The sequence below is a fragment of the Oncorhynchus keta genome, unplaced genomic scaffold (genome assembly GCF_023373465.1).
Source record: "Oncorhynchus keta strain PuntledgeMale-10-30-2019 unplaced genomic scaffold, Oket_V2 Un_contig_17998_pilon_pilon, whole genome shotgun sequence".
NCBI classification, from domain to species: domain Eukaryota; kingdom Metazoa; phylum Chordata; class Actinopteri; order Salmoniformes; family Salmonidae; genus Oncorhynchus; species Oncorhynchus keta.
The window spans coordinates 18514-31855 of NW_026280688.1; the positions used below are offsets into that span (position 1 = coordinate 18514).

At 41.6% G+C, this 13342-nt stretch overlaps 1 protein-coding gene across 2 annotated transcripts; it reads right to left on the reverse strand.

Moving 5' to 3' along the window:
* Nucleotides 1–388: 388 nt before the first annotated feature.
* Nucleotides 389–11212, reverse strand: LOC118379773 (zinc finger protein 345-like). 2 transcript variants are annotated; one of them, XM_052503828.1, is made up of 3 exons: nucleotides 11073–11212; nucleotides 3029–3245; nucleotides 389–2612 (listed from the first exon to the last, which is right to left on the reverse strand). In XM_052503828.1, the coding sequence occupies exons 2-3, from the start codon at nucleotides 3225–3227 to the stop codon at nucleotides 838–840; spliced, it is 1974 nt and encodes a 657-aa protein (XP_052359788.1). In that variant the 5' UTR covers nucleotides 3228–3245; nucleotides 11073–11212; the 3' UTR covers nucleotides 389–837. The 2 variants fall into 2 exon arrangements, with proteins under 2 accessions (XP_052359788.1, XP_052359787.1); XM_052503827.1 differs by lacking the exon at nucleotides 11073–11212 and adding an exon at nucleotides 9718–10020.
* Nucleotides 11213–13342: the final 2130 nt, after the last annotated feature.

Genomic DNA, 13342 nt, shown 5'->3' on the forward strand with positions numbered 1-13342 from the left:
AGATCTAGTCTCTCTCCAGTCAGCAGGAAACAGATTTGGCAGTCAACCTGTCTACCTGTTCTCAATTATGGTGATACTATTTATAAAAGAGCAGCTGCCTCAAACCCGTTCACAGGGTTGGTTTAAAAACCTCTACGGGATCGGTGTCCCTATACCGGGACGGTTGTGCTAACGTGCGCTAATTTGATTAGCATGACTATTGTAAGTAACGGCAAACTTTCCAGGACATAGACGTGTCTTATATGGACAGAAAGCTTAAATTCACGTTAATCGTACTGCACTGTTTAATTTACAGTAGCCATTATAGAGGAAAAGTACCATGCTATTGTTTGAGGAGAATGCATAACAACAACAAAAACTTACCACAGCCAGAGATAAAAATGTAGCATAGTTTTATTTGATACATTAAATTGTTATTGTTCTATTTAAATATAGGAACTGGATTCTCCAGTTTGAACCCCTGCTGTTTCTGGCTCCACACCCAACCTGCCCGGCCATCTAGATGTGTGAAAGTTCATGTATAAGTTAATGATCCATCATTCCTGGGAGTATAGAGAATATGCATATCCTTGCTTCAGGTCCTGAGCTACAGGCAGTTAGATTTTGGTCATTTTAGGTGAAAATTGGAGGGAATACACTCTCTAGCACATTAGGTGGTGGTGGTATTCAAGTTGAGTTCATTTGTGAACTTCCAATACACTAAGAAGTAAGTATAAGAAGATGAAGATAGCCCTAAATGGTGCTGTCCATGACCATGTTGTCACAGAAGATGCCATTGCAAGGAAAGGTGTGAATTTCAATAGTTATTGAGTTAGCTTAAGTATCCTCCCTTCACCTTTATTTCAAGTTACTCTCCTCTCCCTCATCTTCTCTCTCTCCTCCCTCCTCCTCCTCCTCTTGGACAATCACATTGAAAGCACAGGCAGGCTTCGCTCCAATGGATATTCGCTCATGCCTTTTTAGACTTCTTAGCTGAGTGAATCTCTCTCCACACTGAGTGCAGTGGTAAGGCTTCTCTCCACTGTGTGATCTCTGATGATTCTTTAGGTCTCCAGCAAAACGAAAATGATTTCCGCACAGTGAGCAGTGGTAAGGTTTCTCACCTGTATGAATCCTCTGATGTTCTTTAAGGCTTCCTGAATGATTGAAACTCTTCCCACATGTGGTGCAGTGGTAAGGCTTCTCTCCACTATGCACTCTTTCATGTCTCTTAAGGTTTACTTTCTCACTGAAACCCCTCCCACATTGGGAGCAGTGGAAAGGTTTCTCTCCTGTGTGTACTCTTTGATGATTTTTTAGATTACTTGAGGAACGGAAACTCTTCTCACATTGAGGGCATGGGTAACGACCATGACCAAGTAGTCTTGATATATCTGGGTGAACTACACCACTATTGTCCTCCTCTTCCTCAACATATCTCTTTTCCTCCACATTGATTTCCCTCTCACCCTCCTCCTGGAGAAATACATTGAACGCACAGACAGGCGTCTCTCCAATATGTATCCTCTGATGACTTTTAAGAATTCTTAGCTGAGTGAATCCCTTCCCACACAGAGAGCATTGGTAAGGCTTCTCTCCACTGTGTGATCTCTGATGATTCTTTAGGTCTCCTGCAAAACGAAAATTCTTTCCGCACAGAGAGCAGTGGTAAGGCTTCTCCCCTGTATGTATTCTCTGGTGTTTCTTAAGGTTTCCTGGCTGACTGAAACTCTTCCAACACAGAGAGCAGTGGTAAGGCTTCTCCCCTGTATGTACTCTTTGATGTTCCTTAAGGCTTCCAGAATGATTGAAGCTCTTCCCACATTGGGTGCAGTGGTAAGGCTTCTCTCCACTGTGTACCCTCTCGTGTCTCGTGAGGTTGACTTTTTCACTGAAATTCTTCCCACATGTGGCACAGTGGAAAGGTTTCTCTCCAGTATGTACTCTCTCATGATTTTTTAGATTACCTGAAGAACTGAAACGCTTACCACATTGAGGACAGGGGTAACTCCCACGACCAGGAAGTCTTGATGTACCTAGGTCAATTACACAACTATTTTCTTCCTTAACTTCTCTCTTTTCCTTCTCATCGATTTCCTTCTCATCCTCCTCCTCTTTGATAATCAAATTTAAAGCACAGGCAGGCTTCTCTCCAATGTGTATTCGCTGATGACTTTTTAGGTTTCCTGGCTGATTGAAACTCTTCCCACAAAGAGAGCAGTGGTAAGGCTTCTCTTCACTGTGGGATCTCTGGTGAGTCTTCAGGTCTCCTGCCCGACTGAAACTCTTCCCGCAAAGAGAGCAGTGGTAAGGTTTCTCCCCTGTATGTATTCGCAGATGTTGCTTAAGGCTTCCTGAATGATTGAAGTTCTTCCCACATGTGGTGCAGTGGTAAGGCTTTTCTCCACTATGTACTCTCTCATGTCTCTTAAGGTTTACTTTCTCACTGAAACTCTTCCCACATGTTGAGCAGTCGAAAGGTTTCTCTCCAGTGTGTACTCTTTGATGATTCTTTAGGTTAGTTGAGGAACTGAAACTCTTCTCACATTGAGGGCATGGGTAACTCCCACGCCCAGGTAGTCTTGATGCTGTGGAACTGGGCTCGTTGTCTGGGTCTGGGTTGGGGCCCTCTCCTGTAATAATATCAACAGAGATAGGGTAAGATACAGACAGAGAAAGTATTTAAGCTTAACAATGCAGGATTCAACAGTCATTAGGATTAACAGAGTATTGAAATAAATACTTTGCAAGGGGATTGTTGCATCACACATATATAATACAATTGTCAAATTACAATGCATTGCACATTGGTCTGTAGCCATTTTTGTTTTGGCACTCGCCTTCCCTCTTACACATACAGAAGCCTGCGGGGTATACTACAAAGCAGAATCAATGAGTTAGCCAGCAAACTTACCTAAATATTCTGAAGCAACATTTTATTCAACACCCAAAAACATATGTAAGTTTACATTTCTTAATGAACCAGAAAATCAATAGTTATTTTGGGTTGTTTACCTCTGAACCAAAGAGGATGTTATCCTGAATTTACCTGAGTCAACAGAGTTCCTGTCCTCCTCTCTCCCTTCCTCCTCCCGCTCATTGATTTCTCTCTCCTCACCCTCCTCCTTGACAATCACATTGAGTTCCACTGTTTGACTGCAGTTATCCAGCATCACCGACAGCACCTCTGGACCCAGCTGTGAGCTTCTCTGGGCTGGAACACCACAACCAGAACCCGGTTCAGACATGGTAGGCTTGAGGTGGATCTAAAAGAGGAGACCAAGAGAGTTCAAGGTGATTTTCACAAACCTTGATCGTGGTATAGCTGCAGAAAAGACAAACATCTAAGCTAGCTATCCACACATCCTGTTCAGCAGGAATTCCTTTTCCCTAAAAAAAGAAGTACTTTCTTGTGTTAGAATAAGGGACAATTCCAAGGTAACAGAGTGATGCTGAGTTAAACCTAAAAAAAAAAAAAAAGTTTCCTTTTTCTCTCCAATTTCGTGGCATCTCAATTGGTAGTTACAGTCTTGTCCCATTGCTGCAAATTCCTTATGGACTCGGGAGAGGCGAAGGTCGAGAGCCGTGCGTCCTCCGAAACACGAAAAAAGCACTGCTTTTTGACACAATGCCCGCTTAACCCGGAAGTCAGCCGCACCAATGTGTCAGAGGAAACACCGTACACCTGGCTACCGTGTCAGCGTGCATATGCCCGGGCCCGCCACAGGAGTTGCTGGAGCGGGATGGGACAAGGAAATCTCAGCCTTCCAAACCTTCTCCTAACCCGGACGATGCTGGGTCTCCCAGTCATGACCAGCTGTGACACAGCCTGGGATCAAACCAGTGTCTGTAGTGACACCTCAATGCGGTGCCTTAGACTGCTGCGCCACTCGGGAGTTCCCCTCAAATTGATTTTAACAAACAATTGGTCCCCCCCAAAAATGTGACCCTCCGTTGAATTTCAAAATCCCGATGTGGCCCTTGAGCCAAACAGTTTGCCCACCCCTTCTATAGACTCTAGTGAGTAGAGGCTGGACCCTGGTTTTATAGACACACAATCGATTATGTACGGTGCAGTATTTATGTCCAAATATGACAAACAAGTGGATTTATGTCCAAATATGGCAAACAAGTGGACTTTAAGCTGATTGGACCAGTGCTCTGGGGGTTAAACTCAGTGGACTTGGAGACTAGAAGTGTTCCTGGGGTGTAAAAATGAGACTAGAAGTGTTCCTGGGGGTGTAAACTCAGTGGACTTGGAGACTAGAAGTGTTCCTGGGGGTGTAAACTCAGTGGACTTGGAGACTAGAAGTGTTCCTGGGGGTGTAAACTCAGTGGACTTGGAGACTAGAAGTGTTCCTGGGGGTGTAAACTCAGTGGACTTGGAAACTAGAAGTGTTCCTGAGTAAAATTGACTTTTTACTGCAGCACAACATACACAAGATAAGAGTTCACACACAAACAACATTGTTGTTTGCTTGAAAAAAAATAAACAAATAATATCTTATAGATATACTTTGAGAGTCTACATACTAGCATTCCCCATACAGTGGGGGCTGGCAGCCTTAGCTCACTATTTGAGAGACAGAGATACTAATGAATACCCACCAACAAATGTCATTCTAGAGCTGAATGTGTTTTGACAAAACTATTTTAGGTTTGATAATGAATACTACCTCCAAACGAATGGAACATCGATGGGCTCCACATTCGCTCAGAGCTCAGTGCTAACCTTTATGTGGGTCATTCGCTCAGAGCTCAGTGCTAACCTTTATGTGGGTCATTCGATCAGAGCTCAGTGCTAACCTTTATGTGGGTCATTCGCTCAGAGCTCAGTGCTAACCTTTATGTGGGTCATTTGCTCAGAGCTAACCTTTATGTGGGTCATTCGCTCAGAGCTCAGTGCTAACCTTTATGTGGGTCATTTGCTCAGAGCTAACCTTTATGTGGGTCATTCGCTCAGAGCTCAGTGCTAACCTTTATGTGGGTCATTCGCTCAGAGCTCAGCTAACCTTTATGTGGGTCATTCGCTCAGAGCTAACCTTTATGTGGGTCATTCGCTCAGAGCTCAGCGCTAACCTTTATGTGGGTCATTCGCTCAGAGCTCAGTGCTAACCTTTATGTGGGTCATTCGCTCAGAGCTCAGTGCTAACCTTTATGTGGGTCATTTGCTCAGAGCTCAGTGCTAACCTTTATGTGGGTCATTCGCTCAGAGCTCAGAGCTAACCTTTATGTGGGTCATTTGCTCAGAGCTAACCTTTATGTGGGTCATTCGCTCAGAGCTCAGTGCTAACCTTTATGTGGGTCATTCGCTCAGAGCTCAGTGCTAACCTTTATGTGGGTCATTCGCTCAGAGCTCAGCGCTAACCTTTATGTGGGTCATTCGCTCAGAGCTCAGCGCTAACCTTTATGTGGGTCATTCGCTCAGAGCTCATGTGGGTCGCGCTCAGAGCTCAGTTTATGTGGGTCATTCGCTCAGAGCTCAGCGCTAACCTTTATGTGGGTCATTCGCTCAGAGCTCAGCGCTAACCTTTATGGGGGGCTGTCAGATTTTATGGCATAACTCAATGACATTGACCCCAATCTCAAATTCACTATTGAATGGGACACTAAATGTGTTCATTTACCTAGATATGTGGATTGAGAAATCCAATGGAACTCTGTTTACAACTTACAACAAAGAAACGAACATAAATACTCTATTACAAGGGTGGGCAGCATCCACCCTGAGACATTAAGAAGAGGACTCTTCCAAGAAGCCCGTTTCTCAGACTGCGCTGTATATGCCACTCCACAGAGAACTATCTAGAACAAGCAGTGGAGATGGGCAATGGGGTTCTATAGGGTTCCAATAGGGTTCTATAGGGTTCCAATAGGGTTCTATAGGGCTCCAATAGGGTTCTATAGGGTTCCAATAGGGTTCTATAGGGTTCCAATAGGGTTCTATAGGGTTCCAATAGGGTTCCAATAGGGTTCTAAGAGGCTATTCTCCACAAAAAAAAAACATTGACCTTTATTTAACTAGGCAAGTCAGTTTAAGAACAAACCCTTATTTTCAATGACTGCCTACTGGGGAACAGTGGGTTAACTGCCTTGTTCAGGGACAGAATAACTCGTGTTTCCTTGCAGGTAACCATGGTTGACAGAGGAAGAACAATGATTCCAAGCACCACCTTACTTTTGAAGCTTCCAGTCTGTTATTCGAACCCAATCAGCATGACAGAGTGATCTCCAGCCTTGTCAACACTCACACCTGTGTTAATTTCTTATGGCTTAGATCCTGCTAACGGGATTGATATGACAACAGCCAGTGAAAGTGCAGGGCGCCAAATTCAAAACAACAGAAATCTCATAATTAAAATTCCTCAAACATAGAAGTATTTTACACCATTTTAAAAGATAATCTTGTTGTTAATCCCACCACAGTGCCCGATTTCAAAAAGGCTTTACGACGAAAGCACACCAAACGATTATGTTAGGTCTGTACCCAGTCACAAAGAAACACAGCCATTTTTCCAGCCAAAGAGAGGAGTCACAAAAAGTAGAAATATAGATCAAATTAATCATTAACCTTTGATTATCTTCATCAGATGACACTCATAGGACTTCATGCTACACAATACATGTATGTTTTGTTCGATAAAGTTCATATTTATATGCAAAAATCTGAGTTTACATTGGCGCATTACATTCAGTAGTTACAAACCATCTGGTGATTTTGCAGAGAGCCACATCAAGTTACAGAAATACTCAGCATAAATGTTGACAAAAATATAAGTGTTATGCATGGAACTTTAGATAAACTTCTCCTTAACTTGTTATGGCTGCAATCCCCCTATCGGGATAAGTGTCATCAACAACCGCTGAATAGCATAGCGCTACATTCAATGAATATTACTACACATTTTTATATTCATTAAATCACAAGTGCAATATTGGCCTTAGCCTTTTGTTAATCCACCTGTCGTGTCAGATTTTTAAATTATGCTTTACGGCGAAAGCAATCCAAGCGTTTGTGTAAGTTTATCGATCTCATGACAAAACATTAAGTACACTTAGCATCAGGAAGCTTGGTCACGAAAATCAGAAAAGCAATCAAATAAATCGTTTACCTTTGATGATCTTTGGATGTTTTCACTCACGAGACTCCCAGTTACACAACAAATGTTCCTTTTGTTCCAGAAATATTATTTTTATATCCAAAATACCTCTGTTTGTTCAGAAATCCACAGGAAAGAGCGGTCACGACAACGCAGACAAAAATTCCAAATAGTTTCCATAATGTCCACAGAAACATGTCAAACTTTTTTTATAATCAATCCTCAGGTTGTTTTTAAAATATATAATCGATAATATATCAACCGCAAATGTCTTTCACAGTAGGAGAGGGCAACGCAATACCTATCCAAACTCTATTGCAAAACTCATGTGACCACTTGACGGAATGTTATCGTTCTGGCTCATTTTTCAAAATAAAAGCCTGAAACTATGGCTGAAGACTGTTGACACCTTGAGGAAGAGATAGGAACCAGATTCCTTATCCTATCCCTTTAAATCCAGCAAAGGGAGGCTATGGAACATGGAGTTTTCAAAATAGAAGCCACTTCCTGTTTTGATTTTCCTCTGGGTTTCACCTGCAATATCAGTTCTGTTATACTCACAGACAATATTTTGACAGTTTTGGAAACTTTAGAGAGTTTTCTATCCAATACTACTAATAATATGCATATATTAGCAACTGAGACTGAGGAGCTGGCCGTTTACAATGGACACCTTTTCATCCAAGCTACTCAATACTGCCCCTGCAGCCATAAAAAGTTAATGCAACCGCTGTGTCAGAGTTAAAAAATATATTTAAAAATCACACACTGCAATAATCTGAGTACAGCGCTCAGACAACAAAACAAGCCATACAGATATCCGCCATGTTGTGGAGTCAACAGAAGTCAGAAATAACATTATAAATATTCACTTACGTTGATGATCTTCATCAGAATGCACTCCCAGGATTCTCAGTTCCACAATAAATGTTTGATTTGTTCAATAAAGTCCATCATTTATGTCCAAATACCTCCTTTTGTTAACGCGTTTAGCCCAGTATTCCAAATTCATGAGGCGCGAGCAGACAAAGTCAAAAAGTTCTGTTACAGTCCGTAGAAACATGTCAAATGATGTATAGAATCAATCTTTAGTATGTTTTAATCATAAATCTGCAATAATGTTCCAACAGGAGAATTCCTTTGTCTGTAGAAATGCAATGGAACGCAAGCTAACTCACGTGAACGCGCGTGGTCAGCTCATGGCAGACCTCTGACTCATTCAGCTCCCATTCCCCCCTCCTTCACAGTAGAAGCATCAAACAAGGTTCTAATGACTGTTGACATCTAGTGGAAGCCTTAGGAAGTGCAATATGACCCCATAGACACTGTATATTCGATAGGCAATGACTTGAAAAACTACAAACCTCAGATTTCCCACTTCCTGGTTAGATTTTTTTTCAGGTTTTTGCCTGCCATATGAGTTTTATTATACTCACAGACATCATCCAAATTTTCTAATAATATGCATATATTAGAAACTGGGCATGAGTAGCAGGCAGTTTACTCTGGGCACCTTATTCATCCAAGCTACTCAATACTGCCCCCAGCCATAATAAGTTAACGAGAGAATCACTGACATGATGTCAGCTGGTCCTTTTGTGGCAGGGCTGAAATGCAATGGAAATGTTTTTTTGGGATTCAGTTCATTTGCATGGCAAAGAGAGACTTTGCAATTAATTGCAATTCATCTGATCACGTTTCATAACATTCTGGAGTATAGGCAAATTGCCATCATACAAACAGAGTCAGCAGACTTTGTGAAAATTTATATTTGTGTCATTCTCAAAACTTTTGACCAAAACTGTATACACAGATAGGAATAGATGCTCAACTTGGCTTCAAATCTGTCTCCCTCCAGCAGGCGGCGTTTTCTCGCTGTTTGCCCACCACGCAAGGAGTTTTTGTATGGAGGTCAATGAGAGTGAGTCGAATTTGGTCAACAACAAAAAAAACAATGGCTTATTTGCTACACAAGGTTTATTTGATCGAATAGAGTTTTCGGAATGTTCAAGTAGTTTTCGAGTGCACTGATATAAGTAGGACACTATTTTGGAGTTGTCTCGAGATGGCTATGCATATTCATGGCATGAGGCTAGTAGCATAAATCAAATCAAATGTTATTGGTCACACATGCACATGGTCAGCAGATGTTATTACGAGTGTAGCAAAAGTCTTATTCTTCTAGTTCCGACAGTGCAGCAATATCTAACAAGTAATCTAACAATTCCACAACAACGACCTAATACACACAAATCTAAGTAAAGAGATGGAATATATACATGTAAATATACGGATGAGCAATGACCGAGCGGCATAGGCAAGATGCAATAGATGGTATAAAATACAGTACATACATATAAGATGAGTAATGCAAGATATTTAAACATTATTAAAGTGGCATAGCATCTCGAATCCATTGAATACAGGCGGTTGACGTCAACAAACCTCATCAAATATTCAAAAACGGATTACAATAATGAGATGTATCCACCAATTCAAAGAAAGGATAGGGGGGAGGAGCTAGACAGCCCACCGTGCCGCTTTGTGGACAACCACTCCCATTATTAGGGCGGAGAGACATGCATCATCTCAGTATATACATAATGTTTGTATGAAAAAATAAATAAGAAATACCCACATTATTTCCTTTTTAGGATCCTGATTATCCACCCCACAGTAGGTGGCGGAATGCACATCCAATTGTTGAGAACGCCATTATACCATAGAAGAAGAAGATCTGTGACCCCGAAATACTTTGTTACTTTTCCCTGCTTCACAGCTGCATTATTTTTGATGGAAACCCGAATTTTGCTTCTTATGCTTCTCATTTCCTTGAAAAACTCATGGGAAACGGACCATGCATTGATCATCACAGTATTTATATTGTAATGAAACAGGATGGGAGCAGGACTCGAACCTTCGACCTTCAAGCCCCTAAATCCAGCGCGCTATCGACTGTGCCGCAAAAGCATTCTCAAGCGGCAGAGACGATATCCGCGTTTATAAACACAGGGTCGTTACAATATTTATATTTTTGAGAACTTTTACTTCACTACATTTCTAAAGAAAAGTATGTACTATTTACTCCACAGTTTCCCTGACACCCAAAAGTACTCATTACATGTTGAATGCTTAGCAGGACATGAAAATGGTCAATTTCACACACTTATCAAGAGAACATCCCTGGTCATCCCTTCTACCTAATCTGGCGGATTCACTAAACACAAATGCTTCGTTTTTAAATTATGTCTGAGTGTTGGGGTGTGTCCCTAGCATTACATTTGCTTTTGATACTTAAGTATATTTAAAACCAAATACTTTTAGACGTTTACTCAAGTAGTATTTTACTGGGTGACTTTTATATGAGTCATTTTCTATTAAGATATCTTTACTTTTACTCAAGTATGACAACCACTTTTTTTTCAATAACTGCGTCGAATTTATCGAACGTGCTTGCGTAAGTGTATACGTGGACGGCTTGGCAGAAATTGAAGCTGAAGGTTGAATTTTTGTTGCGCAAATATCCAGATAATGCTGCGTACCATTTTGCGCAATGACACTGTAGGTTTGTTCAAGGGATTAACTGTTTGCATAAACCGGTAGCCGGGAAGTCATAATTTTGCGAGCTATCTACCGAGATAGGTTGGTTATACAACATATATAGTTTAGCTATCTGTGGCTAAACAAGGAGCAGCCGGTTAGCCTATTCCTTGGTACAGTCATTTTACTCACGATGAGTCGACAGCTGGCTAACTATTAAATAAAAGTCACACTTCGACCGTGAACCTGAAATAAAGTTAGCATGTTAGCTAGCTAGCTACACAAACGGGTTTTGACGGGAGATGTGTTGCTAACTGGCTAACAGCTAACTAGCTGGGGGAACAACAAAACCAGGCCGCGGAAACCAGAGCGGTTTCATCCTGGAATGTGTTGGTTTACAGACCGTGTTACAAGCATCATTAAAACAAATAATAATCATTAGCAATAGGTTACCTGGAACTGATTTCCTGTTTGGCTGAAAAGAACTTGAGGAAGTGGTGAGGTCTCGTAGAGCAAGAGGAAACAATGTGTCCACTTTCCGAGTGAGTTTGGTCTGGATTATGAGATGCGGCAGGAAATGTTCGTGAGCGTCGTATCAGCGTAGTCAATGTGCATATTTTGTTAGCCTCTTTGACAGACATAAGTCAGGCCAAACAAATGCAAATATATATTTACCTTTATTTTTTTTTATTACAATGACGGCATCCAATGACGGTTGTACCTTTTCAGCTCAGGGATTCGAACCAGTAACCTTTCAGTTTACTAGTCTAACGCTCTAACCACTAGGCTACCTGTCACCCCAAAACATGACAGCTTTTATTACATTAGATTTCTATCTATCTGATGTTATATTATTTACAACAGTGCGGTCAGTGTATAGCATCTGTTATACTTCATGTATTATCACCATGTTACTATACTGATTTGTCATCGATAAAGACAATCTACCAACATAATCCACTTTCAGTGAAGAAGAGGAGCCACACAGACAGTTGGAACTGTTTGTATTTATAATTCAGTTGAAGGATAGTTGACAACATTTCACAGTTTACAAGCAGATCATGACATAACAACACACTCATATTGTTGACTTTGGATGCCAATTAGAGGTCTTCAAGGTCCGGGTGGACCCAATATAGCCGAGACCCGGGCCCATTCTGGTCTGAAATTCTAACGTGTCCCTCGGCTCAGGGTGGGTCCTGTTTGATTGTCGTCGGATCTCGGGTCTACGTAACTACAGCTGATAGATCCGAATGGACCAAAATAGTTTGTAAATGTTATTCAAACATCACACATAAGATGCAGGGGTTTTTGGAGAATATTTGTTGTGCATTTTGTTGTAGAGAATTCACGCCAGTATTAGCTAGCAACTTACTGTGTCTGGTGGGGGGTTCATATATTTTGTACAGTGCGTGAGTGCAGAGTTGGATGGTGAGACGGGCATTGCATGACGTGCAATCTTGTGTCGTTCTTATCAGGTACATTGTTAAAGATATTATATTGTAATTGTATTATTTTGGTAACTGCCCAGTGAACAAGCACCAAACCAGCGAATAAAGCTACATGATTGGTGCTACATATTGGAGTTCGTGTCGATGACTGATGTACACAACGCCAGAAGAGTACTGTTACAGTGGTGCTGTGACTGTTCTTCTGGATCGGATCATCCTTCGTTGGATTTCCATCCCAGAACTTCGCTGCCGTGGTTGCTGTTGAAGAATCAGATAAGACGTTGCTGGTGCAGTTTGGCGATATCGCATTTCGCCACAAGATGGCGCCACTAGAACGTTTTATTATTGCAATTGATAATTTCTCTCTCTGAGGGTCTTCACAGACAAAGGATAACTTTGTGTTACTTGTTTATTTGCAATTCTGATGTATATCTGATATAAGTAGGGTGAGTTTTACCAGTGTACTAGATATAGGTGAGATTTAGGTGATATATTTATACATGTTTTGCTGTTTACATTTTCATTAGGGTGTTGATTTCCCATTGTTAAAATGGAAGGTGTTGGGAGAGGTAGGGGTTTCCTGTCATTTAATCTGTCACCATCTGTGGGTAGGGGTTCAGCCAAAATTCCAGTTGCTTCTACACCTATGCCCAAACTGGAGGGTTTTGATGATAGTTTATCCATGGACACGCCCAAGGATGTGTATGAAAGAGGTTTGCCAAATACAGGGAGTGGGGAGGTCTCCATGGATTTCATAGCAGACATAGTACAGCAGATTGGTCATTCCATTGGGGAGAACATTGCCTCCTGTTTGGAGTCAAAGGCAATTGCTGGACATGTTGGGGACAATGTTATGGGGAGTGTATGCAGCTCGAGGGGTATTGATGTGTCAGGCCTGAACCTGGTATTGAAGTCTGGGTATCAGGAACCGTGTATTTTCGGGGATGGCTCTGAAAACTGCACAGTGCATGAGTGGGAGGATATGGTCATGGTTTACATGCGTAAGAGGGGCGTGTCTGTGATGGACCAAGCAGTTGAGGTTATGGGCAGGCTTATGGGAAGGGCCCGCGATGTTGTTAAAGTTGGCATACGCAGCAATCCCTCCATTGATTTATCTAAAGGCCCGAGTCCCATCTTTGACATACTGAAACAACATTTTAGTGACGCTGTTTTTTCAAGCATGCCCCTTGCTGACTTTTATGCCACATTACCTCTGACTGATGAACAACCATTTGAATATTGGCTCAGACTGAACAGGGCTATGGAGTTTGC

Coding starts and splice junctions, on each gene's coding strand:
- LOC118379773 (XM_052503828.1), bottom strand. CDS start 3,227: ATGTCTGAACCGGGTTCTGGTTGTGGTGTTCCAGCCCAGAGAAGCTCA. Junction 2,613..3,028: donor CAGGAACTCTGTTGACTCAG/GTAAATTCAGGA, acceptor ATATTATTACAG/GAGAGGGCCCCAACCCAGAC.